Source organism: Varanus komodoensis, unplaced genomic scaffold (assembly GCF_004798865.1).
Source record: "Varanus komodoensis strain SLA01 unplaced genomic scaffold, ASM479886v1 scaffold17, whole genome shotgun sequence".
In the NCBI taxonomy this organism is placed as follows: domain Eukaryota; kingdom Metazoa; phylum Chordata; class Lepidosauria; order Squamata; family Varanidae; genus Varanus; species Varanus komodoensis.
The window spans coordinates 1,339,936-1,358,826 of NW_025335505.1; the positions used below are offsets into that span (position 1 = coordinate 1,339,936).

An 18,891-nucleotide genomic window follows, 5' to 3' on the forward strand; every position below is an offset into this window, starting at 1 on the left:
CACACAACAGAAGACAGGAGGAGGGAGGGAGTTCACAAAATAGAATGATTGAATAGAAAAGCGATACCGACTCGTGTTATGTGAGGTGCATAATGGAGGGACTTGTCACACACCCACTTTGTCACCATAGAAAAGAAGTTAGGCGCTAATGGCCAAAATCACACACAATAATAGGCCACTATGAGAAAATGTAGTCACTGTTAACAGGTTATGAACCATGACAATGAAACAGATCAGGAGGAGAAGGGATGGCAGAGAATGTGTTACTGATTGTTGAATAAAAATGAAAGGATAAACAGCAGACAGAGTTTGGAAGGAAATAACAGGCAGAAGGGAAGCAGGAACATGTGCAAACCAGCTGAATTGGAAGCAGTGATATAAACAGTCACCCTAGGGAAGATGAGATTGCAAGAACAATGTGGATTACAAAATCCCTCAGCTTTGTGTATAACTGGAATTATTAGGGAACAACATCTTGTGAAAGGCCTGTGCATGGGTGTGTGTCTGCCATGCTATGCAGCTGAAATGGATGTTTTGATATTAACTGGAAGTGAGTTTCCTGGAGAAACTGCTGAATAGTAACTCAGCTCAATGTGCATATGACATGCATTTTTTTGCTTCCTCATTTTTTCAGCTGGAATCCATGAGTATAACTTTGAGTTTATTTATGGCTTATTTAAATTAGCAAGGAAATTGATAAAGAAGCCATGAAAATTCACTGCATTCCTTTTAGTTCATTATCTCTACTTACAAAAAAAGTACAATAATTTTTACTTGCTTTTAAGGCATTGAAGTAGTAACTTTCAAGTATCTTCTCACAGTCTGGAAGATTTAATTGTTAAAAATGGTAAAATATATATTTTAAATAATTTGCTGGCTGGCCAGTTACTTTAACTGGAATTAATTCTACTTGTGTTTGTATAAAGATTAGATGTCAGCCTTTACAAAGAGAATTGTAGAAACGGTCAGTGATAACCCTGAAGAATATTGTTCCCTTTAATTGTTTAAATTAATATTAAAAGATAATCTGATTTTTAAAAAATAAAGGTATTTGCAGTGCATGGTCCTTGCCAGTGTTTTTTTTGCCCTAGAATGCACCGGAATGGAGTTCTGGCACCTTTTTTTGACAGATCTTCCAAGTTTTAAAAGTAACTTTTGAAAATTTGATGTTTGGTCCATGTGGATTCGAATCGCCCTGTCGAGTGCTGCAGGTCGGCGGCAAAATCATTAAAACGGTGCATGCAGGCTGCTTCTGTGTCAAATCCGATGCACGCGCACTTCGTCCGCGCTGCTTGTGATGGCGCTGCTCGGCTTGTGGTGCTGCTTGGCTTGTGATTGGCCATGTGGTCGTGTGCTGAGTGCTTACTGCGGACGGTGACCATAATGTTTCATTACACAACTGAAGTGTGTGGGTGTGTGTCCAGTGATTGACTACGTGCAAAAGGTAAATACTTTCATGAGTTCCAGCACCATTTTTCTTACAAAAAAAGCACTGGCCCTTGTCAGCAGATGGGATGAACTGAATTGAGAATCACCTCTTTTAAAATGACAGCTGTCAGCTTAAAGAGGCAGAGACATCCATCCATGCTTGCCTATTCCTATAAAAAGATTGCTAAAGTTATAGGGGCTCTTTTCCAGGAGACCAGGGATCCCCAAAATGCACACTTTTCATTTTGACCCAATCCTAACCAGAAACAACTAAAGACAGCTGAAGGTTTCCAATGCACATCTTTAGAGAAGTCCAAAGCTTTGGGAATTCCCCTCTTTATGTTATATTTTGCATGGAGGAGGTTAAAATAACTCTGAAATGGTCCACTTTAATATTTCAGCTTTATCCCACAGAAATGCAAATCCCTCCCCATTCCTCCACAGAATGGATATTTTACATACTCCCCAATCCTTCAAATTCTCATCTCATAATATCTGAAATGTGAATTAATCTCTGATTTGGTTCTGATGACATTTCAAAGTCAATGATTCACTACTACCCTGAGCTCCAAGCTCCTGTACCAAATATAGCTCAGACAAAGGCTTTCTCCATGTCTCTCAATCATTCCATCAAAACTTCACATCTTACTGGAAGTGAAAAGGAAGAAGAGGAAGGTGGATGCGAGAAATAGATGCTTTATTCTTCCTTAGGGGAGGTGAAGTAGTGGATCATTAAAGTTAAATCTACCACATTCAACACACAATTTCCAGTGCCCAGCAGGTTGGCTGAGGAGAGAAATCCTTTTCCACAGGCTAGCAAGATTTCATTGGGACTGATTTCAAATGCATTAGAACTTCAGTTGCTAAAATTGACAGAGATGGTGGAATAGTTTGTTTCATATAACTATGCTTTGCCATTTATTTATTTTATTTCTAACCACCCCCCCCCCACCCCAAGAACTCACTGAATGTTGAGAAGGAAAAGGTGATACAGCCCAATCGTGCTAAGTTCAGTGGAGCTAACTCATGGGAAGGTCCACATAGGAGAAGGACTGTACTTGCTTGCTTCTGAGTGTACGGAAATGGCAGTGCTGGTCCCACTGGCTTCAGCCCCCACTGGGATGCGAGAATGAGAGTGAGCAGCAGCAGCAGCACCCCTTTTAGATGAAAGATGCAGAGAATTATACTGTTGTTTACACAAAATAGTAAGGATAGAAAGCAACCTGACACGTGAAACACTCTGCTGGCCAAACTAACTTATGTTTACAATAGGTGAAGAACAATTTTGAATGTAGCATGAAGTGACCAATCGTGAAGCACTTGTACAATGTGCTAGTTTGGGGAACACTGGTCTTTTGTCTATCTTTGGGGGAGCTCAATGTCAGCTGTGGCCAAATGACATTTAAAGAGGACAAGATTGGGGCAGATCTACACTACTAGACCTCTTTCCATTCAGGAGGGTGCTTAGTCATGGTATTGATGTAAACTACATGTTTTACACTTGTGGCAAGTGCTAATAAATACAGCAAAGTGAAAAATGTGAGCCAGCGTCACACATAAATGCAAATGTGGGGGAAGAAAAAGGAGTTGAAAAGGGCATGTACACATGGAAATGGTCTTTGGCTTTGTGTTTGTTTCTTAGCTCATTAGGTGTGCAAAAGGTGAGAAGGACTGAAAGAGCAGAGATATTCTAAAAAGTGGTGCTGCTGCTGCTGCTCACTCTCATTCTCACATCCCCCATGGGCTGAAGCCAGTGGGACCAGCACGCACATTTCCCTACACTCAAAAGCAAGCAAGTACAGGCCTTCTCCAAGGTGGAACTTCCTATGAATTAGCTCCACTGAACTTAGTATGATTGAGCTGTATCACCTTAAAAAAACAAAACAAAACTGATTTACTCCTAAGTAGACCTGCATTTCAAGTAGCTGTTTCTTGAGCAAGGGGATAAAGGAAGGATAACATGGAAAATCAAAATTGTGAGCTTAAGTGGACTCCAGGAGATGGTGGAGAACAGGAAGCCCTGGAGGAATGTTGTCCATGGGGTCACGATGGGTCGGACGTGACGTCACAACTAGCAACAACCCAACATTAAAATGCATGGCAAAGGAGAGCAGAGGGGAGAAGGCATTTGAAAGTCAGAGTGCGAGAGAAGTCATGGAGGATGTGAGGGAGGCAGAAAGGATGCTTTTACTCCCCATGCCCCGCAGCCCAATAGACAAATAAAGTGACTCCTCCTGACCCCTAGAACAAGTTTAGCGCTCACTGATAGAGATACACTGGGCGAAAACCACAACATATTAAAAAGCTGTGATGCAATAGGTCTGAGGAAGTCTGGAACACCTTCATGAGGACAGCTCACAATGAGCATCACATGACACACCACAGAATCAGGCATTAGAATGATGGTTAAAATACCCAGTGCAAATTACCCCTGGGCTGCATACTTGGTTGTAAAATACGAAGGGTACAGTAAATAATAACACCATCCCTTTATTACCCACCTTTGTTTCTCCCTGAAAAAGGAAGCAACTGTTGTTTTGAGTCACTCCTGGAGATATTGACTGCAACCTATTTGCTTGAGAGATACTTGCAAACTTCAAGACAATCAGCAAAGCATCCATCTGCCTTACAGTCTTCTTGGAGGATCACAGACAAATATATCAAGAAGTCTTTAAGGAAATGCAGATATGGAAACCCATTCCCAGCTAATAGCATATTTGCTTGTATGCATGCTCTTCATGTAAAATTTTTTATCTTTTCTACAGGGTGGGCACAGACTGGTATACTGCCATAAGAATGATCAAAGAATAATTTTGAGTTTTCTTTGAATGACCCCTGTCCAGCATAGGTTACATTTAAATGACTGAACTAGGCTGATTCCTTGGCTCTCTAAAGGGACATTTCTCTGCAGGCCTACTTTATTTTAAACCTGCTGATGAGCAAGAGCCATGAACTTTGAGGACAATGGTCGGCATTAGGGACCACATTGCTAGTAGGTAGTAGAGTAAAAACAGAAGGGAAAGGAAAATAAAGCCAAAGAGCAGTCTAGAAACCCTGGAAGGCTTAGAAGAAAGATGGAAGAATTATTTTGAAGTTATTTTGAACCAATATTTTCTAGTGAATTTCCTGCAATAAACAGAATACTCAGACAACAGCATAAATAACATGGAAGAAGCTTGCATTTGCAAAGACAAAAATATGCTGTGGGGAAGACCTCACACATTTTTTGGCTCAAACACTTAATATTTATAGAGAAACTGTGAAATAAGCATTAGCAGAGTTACCAGCAAATTTCAGTTTAAGTGGAGCTGAATGCTCTGTTGGAAACATATGTCGGCAATAAAGAAAGTCTTGACCAAGAAGATGAGCTTTGATTCTTTAATGTGACCTCCTCTTAGCACTCCAAAGTAGAAATCAATCACATATAATAATACATTTTGGATCACTCAGTTCAGGCTATCAGGAAACAGCTCCAGATGTAATTGAACATTAGATTTCCAAGGCACAGTCTCTTCTACATACTTGTGTTATGTTAATAGAACAGCAGTCCCTGGACTACTGATAGCTCTGGTACACTTGTCTCAAAGAATTAAAATCAGAATGCCACTTCACTCTTATACCCAAAAAAAGTTTACTCTGATAGCCCAATATTATGAATAAATATATGGCGGTTATTCTCACAGGTGCATAGCAGTACTGCTTGTCTGTGTGCCTGCTTCTGTCTCCACTCTCTGAGATCTCGGGTGACCTACTCAGGGTTAAAAAGAACAGAAAGGTCCCTTTGTGACATGGCCTTTGCTCTGCAACAATTCCAGCCTTCATCATTCATTCACACTGGCTAGTCCTCCTGGACTTACCAAGCGCACTTCATGGCTTGTGAATGTGTTCTTATGGCGCCAATACTGATATGCATGATATATGCTCTCGTATGGGTGCACATATCCCTCACAGGGAGATGAAGTAGAATTGGCTGACTGGAAGGAGGTAAGACCTAAGGAGTCACTCATAAATAGATGCTTCCTCTTTGAGAAGTTTCTGGGGGTCTGCAGGATCCTTTCATATTATTTAGAGTGGTGACAGGCAGATTTCAGGGAAGGCAGGGTTAGAAACATAATGGTGGATTAAACTGTGGCCTTCCAGATGTTTGCCTACAGCAGACACTGACTTTAATGCCAGTGTAGACAAGGACACAGATGAGTAATGCCCACTGCTGCAAGCACTGGGTAAGTTCAGCTGTGCCTCCACAGTCCATGTGGGAAAGGTGGAAGATACACAAAGCCCAAAAGCTGTAGCTCACTTCACTCACCCACCTGCCTGGCGCAGGGGAGGCAGAGGATAAGTGAAGCCATTCTTTTTTCACATGCATGAACTTCTGGAAATGCTGGGTAAGTGTGCAGCTGCTGTTCCCCCAATCTTGTATTATCTGATCATAGACAATGAGGAAAGGTCTCCCTCCATTGGGAAATCCGATCTGTGATTGGAGATAACAAGAGGATTCCTCAGCCTACCATCTTCCAGATCCCCCAATAGACTCATGGTTAGGGAAGGGGTAGGGCTCCAAGTGGGGCCTCAGAAGGAGCCCAAGATGCAGACCCATGCTTGAGAGAGCCACTGTGGTATAGCAGTTAAGAACACAGGTCTGGGACTCCGGCACTCTGGCTTCTAGTTCTCATTCAGCCCTGGAGCCAACTGGGTGACTTTGGGCCAGTCACAGACTCTCAGTCAAACCTACTTCACAGGGTGGTTGTTGTGGGGATAAGATGGAGAGCAGCAGGAGGAGAATGATGTAAGACAATTTGAGTTTTTTAAAAGGAAAAAGGTGGAATATAAATCTAATACATAAAATTAATAGTAATGCATTTAGAATGATGTTCATACATGATCGTACTGTCCATGTTATAAACCTGGATTACCAACAGGAAAGAAAATGTTATTCAGAACAATAGCAACGATAATTTGCAGTTTGCTAATGCAAAATATACATAAATTGAATCAGTGGAAACATGCTTACATTAACATAATATGCTATCACCCTATGCACACACATACCCTATAGAATCATTGAATAGGGATGTGAGAGAGAGAGAGAGAGAGAGAGAGAGAGAGAGATATTTCAAGCCATTTCAACACATTTTTTTCTCACTAGAAGTTGCTATATTCATTTTTGTTGAAAGGCAATGTTTTGCTGATTGAGTTGTAAATGTTTTGCTGATTGAGCTGTGTTATTTTAATGATGCAATTTTGTATTTGAAGAACAAAATGAAGAATAACACATTTTAACAGTGCAACATGTCATAATCAAACGACTAGCAAGTATCTTGTGTTCAAATCAAGGCTATATAGATCTCTAGTTGGGAGAATTCACTAATAAGCACAGACTTATTAGTGCTTTAAGTTTCTTTGTTGGAAAATACTAAAATGTACTTCTCAGAAATGTAAGTGTAATATTTCTTCAGTCACACACACACACACACATTTTTCCAAGCTCAGCCTTGATAATTGTTCAGTAAAGAACATTGTTTTATGTATTCGTGGTCTTGAGTGTTTTGGGTTTTTTTTACTTCATGCATGCTAAATAATCTTGTTCAGCTGTTCACAGAAAATGACTGAATTTCAAAATTCAAAAGGGAAAGGTTCAAGACCTAAAGGACCAGGCTGAAAAGCACAAAGCTGATATGCTGATAGATAAACAATGAACATCTGTTTATTCTGCTGCCCAAGCACATACAAAAGTGCTATTTTTCTGGAACTTATAAACAATAAACATCATATTAAAATATAATTCATTTTTGCTGTCTCTCAATAAACCCCTTCCATTGATTTATAGTCTCCATGATATGCATGGAGATGTGGTAAGTTTGAAAGTGAGTGGCTACCGAGGATAAATCCTTTACCAAGAGAACTGTCCCTAACACCCCACCATACTGCTGCCTCCCAAGCTATCCTCAGAAGAGGGTTGAACATGGACACTTACCTCATGTTGAAGGGAACAGGTCCTAACAGAGTCATGCAGACAACTTTCCCAGGCCTGAAGTCAGGGATCGTTTTTAACTGGAAGTACTGGGAACTGAATTTGGGATGTAGGCAAACTTGTGCTTTACCTCTAAACCATATCCCCATACCCACTGGCACATTGTTGAAATGTACAAAGCCCCTCAACCTGGTGGACCAGGATTTGAAACAAGCAAACTTAGTGGATCAGTCCAAATGAAGGTGCCATGTTTAAGTCACGGAACAAGATTTATTCCAGTCAACAGGTGTGAGATAATTTGTGTGCAGAACAAGAGATGAATCAAGAGAATTGATGTTCATAGTATAGCACTGTTACATACATTTCAAGTATAAGTTTTGTGAAATAATATTCACAACAGACAAGGGCTCAATTTCTGAAGATTGCAGAAAAACAAATTTAGACTATAGTGCCAAAAGTTTACATTGTAAAACTCTATTCCATTCCCTCTTTTCATAAGACCAGCTGCAATCCTATACTTACCTGGAATATGTTCCACTGAAAATAATGGAACTTACTATTTGATAGATGCATATAAGACTGCATTGATCTTTCATTTTGGTTTGTTGCCCCTTATTTATTTTTTATATCCTAATGTCTCACAAAAAAGGCTATCACTGAGGGGTTCACATTCTGTTAATATAAATATTGCATTGACTTGAAAGTGTGTGAGTGTGTGTTTAGTTCTTATTTAATTTCAAGAATGACAAGGTACATTTTAGAGTGGTACAAAAAAAATAGTCTACACAAAAAGTAGAAAGCTTATGAAAACATTGCTTCACAGCATTAAGGATGATCAATTAAATATGCCCCAGATCTGCCATTTATTCTTTACTCTTTACAGTTTGACATAAAGCCCTGTCCAAGAGCTCCAAAGAATCAACGGGTGAGCATTAACAAACATTGTTCATGCCACTCATGCAAATTAATTACAAAGGGGGAAAAGTCCTTTCATATGTCTGCCATGTGTCAAACACAATGAAAAGAAGATGCATGCTCACCTGTTTTAGGGTCAACAGAGAAATATGGCTGTCCCTGAAGAATACTGTACACTACCCGGGCACTGTTTCCATAGGTGGGGTCATCTGCATCTGTAGCTGTAACCTGAAGGACTGAGGTACCTGTGATATCCAAGAAAACAATTTTTAGTCAACAGTCGGCTAAACATGCAACACCTACATTTTTTAAAGATGCAATTTTAACACTTACTCCATCTAATGGGCTTTTTCAAGATATAATGCATTGGCCCACTGGGTTTCTTTCTAAAAATGTATAATCTTTTAATTATAAAATTAAATGTATAATTTGCAAACCTTATAGCAGAACCCCAATCCTGTGTTCATTCATGAGCATTTTCATTCATGAACCCACATTTGCTTTGAATGGGTATGTATGGTGTGTGGTTCAAACTTTAGGGGCAGTATCCAATGCTGCCCTGCTACTAGTGGTGGGACTGGAAACAACCAGAATTAGCCCAAGTAGCACTTCCAGAACAGGAAATGTATGCAGGAAAGGTGGAACTGCTTGTCTGTGCTATTTCTTGTAGTTGTTCTGTGAAGTCGTAGTTCCTATTATAGCAGCATTAATTCTTGCTGGCGATAACATGACTGGTGCTGGAGGACTGTCAGCATTGCACCTTGTCTTTCATAAGGACAAAAAAGATCCTGGTCAATACAGAAAGGTTTAACTTAAGCATAAGATTTATATACACTAAACTAAACCCACAATAGCCCCCAGAGGGAAAGATCTACAAACCAGAACATAGAACCCAAAAGCTATGAAACACACTCCAAAAATTTGCACATGTCTTGTGGAATTTTGATTTTCTTTCCTCTCATCTTTGGAAAGTGATACCAAATTGCAACCTGATTTTGAAAGTATTCTCATAATGTTCTGCTCATAATGGACTGTTTGCTAGATGTAAACGGGAAGCATGAAAACTGTGCATATTGATCCATCCACAGAAGCAAACTAAGCAACTGACTGGGATGCTTTGGTAATGCATGAAGTGTCTGGGAATAGCAAGCTCACTTCAAGGAAAGGTACTTTTCACATACAAGTAACAACTAAACCAGAAACTGGAAACTAAATCTGCAACACAAGCATGCTCACATGAAAGTTAGCTTCATCAAAATTGGATGGAGGTAACTAGTGGGGTGCCACAGGGTCCAGTCCTGGGCCCAGTGTTCTTCAACATCTTTATTAATGATTTACATGAGGAAGTACAAGGAAAGATAATCAAATTGGCAGATGATGCAAAACTGGGTGGAATAGCAAACACCCTAGAAGACAGAATGAAGATCCAGGGTAATCTTGATAAACTTGAACACTGGGCTGAAAGCAACAGAATAAGATTCAATAAGGACAAGTCCTCCACCTAGGAAAGAGAAACCAAATACATCGATAAAAGATGGGGAATGCGTGTCTCAACAGAACTGAAAAAGAAAAAGATCTTGGAGCTATTGTGGAGAATAGGCTAAACATGAGCTAACAATGCGATTCAGGCACCAAAAGGGCAAACACTATTTTGGGGGGCATTAACAGTAGTATTACTTCCAAATCATGAGAAGTAGTAGTTCCTCTATACTCCTCACTAGTCAGACCTCACCTGGAATACTGTGCCGAGTTCTGGGCACCAAGATTTAAGAAAGATGCAGAAAAATTAGAAAGGGTCCAGAGAAGGGCAACAAAAATGATCCAGGGTTTGGAAACACTGCCCTATGAGGAGAGACTGAGAGAAGTGGGCATGTTCAGCCTTGAGAAGAGAAGACCGAGAGGGGACATGATACCCCTCTAAAAGTGCCTCAAAGGCTGTCACAAAGAGGAAGATCAAGATCTGTTCTTGCTGATACCAGAGTGTAGGACACGGAATAATCAGTTCAAGTTGCAACAACCCAGATTCAGGCTGGACATCAGGAAAAGCTTCCTCACTGTCAGAACAATGTGGCAGTGGAACCAGCTGCCTAGACAGATGACGGACTCTCCCACACTAGAGACATTCAAAAAGAAACTGGATGGTCATCTGAGTGGGATGGTGTAACATGGTGTTCTGCAACAGCAGGGGGTTGAACTCGATGGCCTTCATGGCCCCTTCCTACTCTACTATTCTATGATTCTATGAACAGGCATAATTGCAGAGAAAATAAGTTTAGGATGGGAAAATATGTATTACTATTTCTATCTCAGAAAACTAATATGTAGAACAAAGTTCTTGCCAGAGAAATACACTTTCCTAAGCAATGGCCAGCCATGATTGGAGTGCCAACTTTTTAGTTTGCCCATCTCTGCCATGTAAATGTCTTCACAAAATAGCCACTGCCTACACTTTTTAAAATGGGGCACAGGAAAGACTCCTCTTCCAGGGGACATCACAGAGATGACTCTGGTCTGCATGGGCCAGCAACATCGATAAATTGCAAAGGAAAAGAAGTAAAGTAATGACCAACATTAAATATGAACGTAAGAAAATTACAAATGCTATGCCCCATCTCTGGTGGGATCCTGCTACTAAATGCATATTTCAAAAGCACATTTGTGTGCATGCATGTGTGATTAATTTAATGCAGAAACAGGATGGAATGGACTTCTGAGTGAACACTTGCAAAAGTGACACAATCCAAAGACTGCTTAGGCCTGTCCCTACCTATTATTTTCACATTCTTTACATCTATAGGTTTATCCTTTACAATTGGAATTTTGCAAAGTTAGAGACTCATGAAAAGCTGAAAAGGGAAGAATTCAATCTGCATCTCTGCAGACAAATCTTTAATGTTTAATGAGGCAGTTTAATAAAAAAAAAAACCACTGTCTGCTGAGAATACAAATTTGTATGCATGACTTGTCATCCTCTTGGTGCACTGTTAAAATCTGAGATGGATCAATGTTGAACAGGCACTCTGAGGAGTGAAAATCAGGCAAAGCCTTATGAAATCTTCAAGCATCTGGCTACCCATCCAAGGCTGTTTTCTCAAAGGAATTATCAGTGATTTTTTCCCCCTTAAAGAAAGCCAACAAGATACACATTTAAATTTTGTTTTACCCAGGCAATGAATTCTGTTCACCAGAAAACAATAAATAAGGCATGGGCTCAACTTCGTGAGTAATTAAAAAAAAAAAGTTCTGCATTTTCATTCTAAAAAACAACAGCCTTCCTCCTGTTCTTTCAAACTGGTTTCTTTTAACTCTGTTAAAAGTAATGGTTTAGGTGAGGATAACTTAATTAGAAATGAATCACAATACCATGATCAGATCTTATGTCTGTATTCCCTTTAACTAAACCAATAATGAAAGACTGCAGATAATTCTGAGGTACAATGATTTCTCATCACAACACAAAGCCATATTTCCATTTTTGAAACCATTAACTATGAATTGGATTAGAAATTTTTTTCCTGGAGGGGAAATATGCTTGTTTCAGGCACATACAAACATACTTTCGGCTATAGAACCTTAAAAACCAAGTCAGATGTGAGAGATCAGACATCCAGTTCACCCCTCCAAATAGACAAAATTAGTTGGGCTAACAACCGAATCTCCTAAGCTTAAAAGCAGAGAAGAACATATAGCATACGAGCCAGTGCGCTATGGTGGGCAGCATGTTGGACTGGGGACCTGGGGATCCAGGTTCTAGTCCCCAGTGGTCCATGAAACACATTGGTGTCTTCGGGCCAGTTATTCACTCTTAGCCTAACCTACTTCATAAGGCTGCTGCTGTAAGGATAAAGCACAGCTTGCCAGCTGCCTTGCATTCCTCACGGGAGGAAAAATAAGTGGGACGTAAATGCAACGTTTTTGTTGCTATCATTGTCATCATCTTCCTCTTTTGTAAGATCTAGCTGTGTACACTGAAGGAACCTCAAACAGCCCTTGTGAGAGGTCTCCTGCCAGAACAAACTCTGGAGAAGAATGGTGGCCTGTGGAACTGGTTAAAGAACCTTGTGGCCCAGTGACTATTGCCATCAGCCTGAGGACTACCTTTGGGATTTGAATGCTTCTATATTGCCTTTAGGGCTATGTCCTCTAATGAAGCCTACAAGCCACAGGGAGGCTGTTTCCATCTTGCCCATCCTCTCTAGAGCCACTCAGAAGGGAAATTGCCATGGTTATGGGTGAGCCCTTTCTAAGCCCAGGCCATGAGACTCTCATGAGAAGGTCTCTGTGTGTTGCTGGATAGTGGGATATGTATGATGTGCTATCTAGTTATTAAATGCTCAGTTTTCTGGTGCTGTAGGTGGGAAGCCAGTGAGATATCTGGAGCAAAAGTGATTAACACAATTAAACAATACATTAATATCAGTGCTACCTCCACCAGGACCAACAACTCTAGTTACTTAATGTAAGATCATTTATTCATTCAGGTTGCCCACTTCCCTTCCAGAACTGCATTGACTCTTGCAGTGGTTCACACCCCTTTCCTGTTATTAAAACATATTCAATAAAACGTTTCCAAATATTTTCAAATTTGTTTTCACTTATCAAATCTTTTCCCATTTAATATCAGACGTTAACCTCTCATTCATGGCTATATTCCAGACTTCTTTATACCATTCAACTATATGATATTCACCTTTTATTTTCCAGTTCTTTGCTATTATTAATCTTACTGCAGTCAATAAATTTATCATCAATTCTTTGGTATATTGTCCCAGCTGATCTCTAAATAATGACGATAATGCTAATCCTGGATCAACTTGAATATTTAAATTTCATATTTTACTAATTTCTTTAAAGACCATTTCCCAAAACTTATTTATATACTTCCACTTCCACCACATATGGAAATATGTACCCACTTCCTAGTCACATTGCCAAAAAATGTTGGAATATTAATTATTCATGCAATTAAATTTAATTGGAGTTAAGTACCAATTCCAACCCAGTTTATAAAAATTCTCTTTAATTCTTATTGACATAAATTTTAAAATTCTCTTATCCCACTTGTTATTCCATTCTTCAGCATTTATATTTCTTTCTAAATCTGTTTCCCAAGACTCATTAAGAGGAACATATTGAGCCTCTTCTTTTAGTAATATATTATGAATTTTACTTATCATTCCTCTTATCCACATACTATCTTGTTTTTCTTTCTGTAAACTTATATTTTGAAAGTTAGACTATTCTCTACATTTACCATTTTTCTTCAACCAATTTTTAGTCCAGTAGAATCATAGAAACATAGAATAGTAGAGTTGGAAGGGGCCATGAAGGCCACCACGTCCAACCCCCTGCTGTTGCGGGACACCAAGTTACACCATCCCACTCAGATGGCTGTCCAGTTTCTTTTTGAATGTTTCTAGTGTGGGAGAGCCCACCACCTATCTAGGCAGCTGGTTCTAACTTGCTTTTAATCTCATCCTTTTCCACTTTATTACAATTAAATAACATCATTCCTGATTTGTACCAATTTACTTGAAAACCTGTTATTTCTCCAAATTTTGTTAAATGTATTTTAAATGTACTTTAATGTGATACTTTTACCAGGGCAGTTGGTCTATGTCAGTGTGTCATTATATATTATGATTTACCTAGCTTGTTGTGATTGCTTCTTAGGGCACTTCACTTTTGACTTATCTTTCTGATTTCTAGGGAAAAAAAAAGATTTTTCTCTGGCCTAGGTATGTGTCAATGATCGCACAGTTGAACCAATGAAAATTTTACCTATTGATCTGTATATCACATTTGTAGTGTGGTTTATGTTCTTTTGCCATCACAGTGGCACTTTGGCAAGAACCCTGCCCCCAGGATGGTGAAGACATGCAGACATCAACTTTGTAAAATGTTGCTGTGCCAAGACAGGTAAGCCTGCTACAATTCCACCTGGAGACCCAGTGCAATGTATTTTCTTCTGTGTGCCTCCACCTGAGTGTTTCAGGTACACAGTTGTTTTTTGTAGGTTTAACCCAGTCAACAGGTGAAATCTCTTTGAGGTTTGATTTCATTTCCAAGGGCCAAGCTTTCTTCTTAAGTGCCATTGAGTCATCTCTGACTTATGGTAACCCTATGACAGGGAAGAATGTTGACAGGCAGAAATGGATGCATTTCAAATTACTGGAGGAGGGTAATTACCCTGCCAATCTGCCAGTAATTTGTAATTACTCTGGACTGACAGAAATACAAATAAGTCGATCCTGGGTCAGATTCAGGCACAAGGTTCCATCCCCAAACGTAACTTCATCATACATCCCAGTCCTCCAGGCATTTGTCTCCAGCCCCTGACATAAGCTTTAGGTCAGAGATGGAGAATCTGTTCTGGGGGCCAGATTCCTTCCTGGACCAATCAGGACACACCAATCCCTGCTCTCTTGCAGCATCACAGAATACCAAAATCCCCAAATGAAAGAAGCAATCATGTTTACGTGGCAGCCTCACAAAACCTTTGTTCAAATGAATAGATTGCCCAAACCACTTGGTGGCTGGTGGACTGCATCTGACAAGGCTTCCAAGGAAACCACTGATGAAACAACACTTCAATGTTTCCTTTTCACAGTTTTGCTATGTGCAATATTGAGGAGTTTAACATTCTAGATGTTACATTTATTTACTACTGGAAACATGACTTCCATGAGCATTTGACTCTTTGTGTAGCACATACATTTCCAATTGGAGAAGACAAATGAACTCAAGTTAGTGTGGGAGGAAAGAAGAGGCATAGAAAATTACAACACAAATTAGAATGGAAAAACAGTGCTCATTGAATGCAATTCTTTTCTATTAAGATCAATGAGAATTTTCCACAAGCCTTTATTATTGTCAGAATTTCATCCAAATTCACTGGAAAACAAGCACTAGCTGCATTAATAGGCAATTAGGCAAGCACAAAATATTTACCAAGCCACAAACCTCCTTGTCTATTTGTGGCTATATTGGCAAAATGAAGCATGAATGGGAAATTTGCTATGCCACAGGCCCAGAAGGAGATATTTCATTTTCTGAGCAAGTAGCCAGCTGCAGAGATGAACAATCCACTTCCTTTGGACAGCAAAGACAGTAAACAGGTAGCCTCTTGTGTCTCTAGACTATTAATTCAAGTGTATAGTAGTATCTTTTTGGCTTTTGTTGCCTCTGATCTACTGAGTTGGCAAACAGCCAGCAGTGAAACACACGGGAGTACTGAAGGGTCTTTCTGGGTGCTTGTCCCTGGTTCTACCATCACCCCCAACTATAGGTTTGACTCCCATGCATGCTGCTCAGAGCTTTTTAGGGAAGAATTAGATTAAAAACGTGTGAAAGGGACAAAGGATATGGAAAATGAGTCAGCATGCCTATCAGCATGCACAAAAACAAGCTGGAAACAGAGCAACCTTTATACATCTCTCTCATATGCAGAAAAACAAAAACCTCAGCCACTTTTTTCCTCTTTCCTGAGATGTGGAGATGGCTAAAGGCTGGGGATCCCACAAGCTTTGTACACTCATAGCAATTCCAGTGTGTCCTTTTCATGACAAGCTTCAAGGCTAGCGTTGGCTTTGAGGAAAAGGTACGTAAATTTAACTGGTGGCAGAGACAGAAATTCAACAGCTACCATTTAATTTCTTCTCAAAATGCAGTTAGCATCATGCTGCAGCATCATGGAGAATTTAGTATAGGAAGTCAAACTATGCAATAGGAGCTGGTCAGGGCAGGCATCATCACCCATGAACTCTGCAAAGTGACTGGTATCCTAGAAGTGAGTCAAAGATGCTGAGTGCTGATTCTAGACCTGAGGCAGACAAGTGTCTGCCTCAATAGCAGAGCTGCTCACATGCTCTGCTCCATCTTCCCAGGCATACTACAAACTCATGCTGCCTGCTCAAAATCTTCTGCTGCTTCCCATGGCTGGCCAGCTAGCAATATAGGTGGTCCACTGCAGATGTAGCAAGAGTTTGCTGCATATCTGGGCAGGAAAACAGGAACCTGCTTTATATCATGTTGGACAATTGGTCATCCATCTTCTTATCAAGATGATGCACACAACCAGGTAAGGGCACGAGCACAGGGTTGGAGCCTCAATCCGCAGCTCCAAGGTTAAAGTGACATCTCCAGCTTTCAAGCTAGGAAACAGAACTCCTTGCCTGCCTCCCCCCCCCCCCCCCCCACACACACACCAACAACATATAGTAGTTACTGGATAATCTCCTTAAGAGGAAGTAAGGGGGACCTTTTGAAACCCACCATACATCATGGTTTCCAGAATCAATAGTGGTGGTTGTCATGAGCTGGTCCTTTCCTTCCTTCCATACAGTTCCAAAACCCAAAACAATCTTTAAAAATGCAGTTCTTAAAGTTAAGAGTAAAATAAGAGGAAGAGTTGTTAGATGGAGCAGTGGAAGTGCAACAGCTAAGAGCATTACAGAAGCAAGAAGTGCTGCAACAAGACAAGGCAGAAGAAGAGAATCCTGCAAAAGTAGTTGCAAATTGCTTTCAGTCTTTAACGGAAGAGGCTGTGAAACTGGCTGTGAATGAACTTCATGACATGCTGAGAGACATTGAACAAGACAACCAAATAAGAGAACTGTTACAGCTTGTGCAATGGAAAGGGCATTAAGCCTCAGAGGGAGAAGAAAGGGTTAAGGACTGTAGCAAGCCGGCCAGACACAGGTGGCCACTTCAAGGACAAGCTGGTGCCTAGATTGGGCCAAGGGAGGGTATGGAGATTCTCAAGGACAGTCACATCCTCCCTAGGGGTGGATCCCAGTTGGAGACTCTGGAGATGTCACCTCATGGATCAAACGGTTTTGATTGCTGGGTGCCTCTGTAGGGACCAGATGGTTCCGATCCTTTGATGTCACACCAGAGAACAAAGGATTCCGATTGCTTAGGGAAGGAATAAAAGGAGGGCTTTGAGATCAGGCCGTGCACGCTTTTGGGGCAGAAGGAGGGACACCCGCTGCAGGACGCTTGAGCCACTGGAGTTTGGGACTGCTACTGTTGAGAAGATTGGTTAGGTACCATGGGAGTTATTAGGTTTTTAGCCAGCTTTTGTTGTTTTAGGGTCTGGGGTGGTCAAATGACCCAAGGGGGGTATATACCTGTGATTGTATTCCATTGATTAAAAGTTGCTATCCCATTTCCCTTTCCCTTCCCCCTTCCCCCTTTTCCCTGTGTGGTTGATGTTGCTTGTACTTTTTATTTTGATTGTGTGTGTTAAGTTTAATAAAGTTCCTTTTCCCCAAGACTTGGGTCAGCATGTGCTGGTCCATTTTGCTAAGAGCTGGGGTGGTTTTCCTGACCCTGTGGGCCGCTGGGAGGTGGGAACTCCTGGTAGTGTTGGTGTGCTACCTCACTGTTACAGCTTGCAATAATAATAACAATAACAATAACAATAACAATAACAATAACAATAACAATAATAATAATAGAAGAGTGTTCATTCTGGGATACTCTCTGCTATGTGGAATGGAAAAATATGCATGCCACAACGAACCAGAGAATAGCCAGGTATTCTGTATTCCTGGAGCCAAGAGTAATGATATCATGCATCTCAAACAACACACTTACGAGACATATACCCCTTCCTTCTCATCCACATGGGAACAAACAACATTGCCAGGAGAAGCTTTGATGAAATAACATCAAGCTTCAACACTCTAGGGAAGAAAATCAAAAACACTGGGGCTCAGACAGTCTTCTCCTCAATCCTACCAGTACATGGAAGAAAAACTGATAGGCATAGAAAAATCTATGAATGACTGGCTACAGTGGTGATGCAATACAGAGAGATTTGGATTCTGGGACCATGGGCTATGGTTCCTGGAAGATGGACTACTGGCAAATGAAAGGCTGCACCTCACAAAGAATGGAAAGCATGTGTTTGGCCACTACATGAAAAACTTCATTAGGAGGGCTTTAAACTGAAATATACGGGGGAGGAAGACATGGAGCACGGCATACCATCAGCTGACAAAGACTTATGCACTTCAACAGAGAAGAAAACCTCAAGCAGGGTCTGACACCAGTCTCCCAAAAAAGCAAGAAGAAAACCAGGACACAGCAAGAATGAACTTTGATGTCTCTACACCAATTCCCAGAGTATGGGAAACTAACAACATGAACTTAAGCTCATAGTACATGAAGGCAATTACAATCTCATAGAAATAACTGAAACTTGGTGGGACGACTCACAAGACTGAATTGAAGGCTACAACCTATTCAAGAAAAACAGAAGGGAGAAAAAGGGAGAAGTCACACTATACATAAAATGAGACATGTACATCTGCACAGAAACACAAGAAGAGGAAGTTAGTAGCCCCATTGAAATCATCAGGCTTAATATAAAGAGAGCAAAGAATTTGAAAAAGTGAGTTTGTTCTTCCAGTTCTTCCAGTGCTTCACATATATGGGCTCTGCAGGTGCGCAGGGCCTGTTGTGGGAGGGGGGAGACCTCCAATTAGGTGTTTTGGCAGGAGCACCATCCCTTTCCCCATAAAGGTGGGGCTCCTGCCATTTTCTCATATTTTTAGAAGACCATTGCTTGG

At 40.6% G+C, this 18,891-nt stretch overlaps 1 protein-coding gene across 3 annotated transcripts in view; it reads right to left on the bottom strand.

The window, feature by feature from the left end:
- The window catches only part of LOC123021652 (cadherin-18), a 211,271-nt gene that overhangs the window by 112,634 nt on the left and 79,746 nt on the right, over positions 1-18,891 (bottom strand). For all 3 annotated transcript variants that reach the window (XM_044426624.1, XM_044426623.1, XM_044426625.1), the window contains exon 3: positions 8,440-8,559. In XM_044426624.1, coding sequence (XP_044282559.1) covers positions 8,440-8,559 — 120 coding nt within the window. The remainder of the gene's footprint in view (positions 1-8,439; positions 8,560-18,891) is intronic.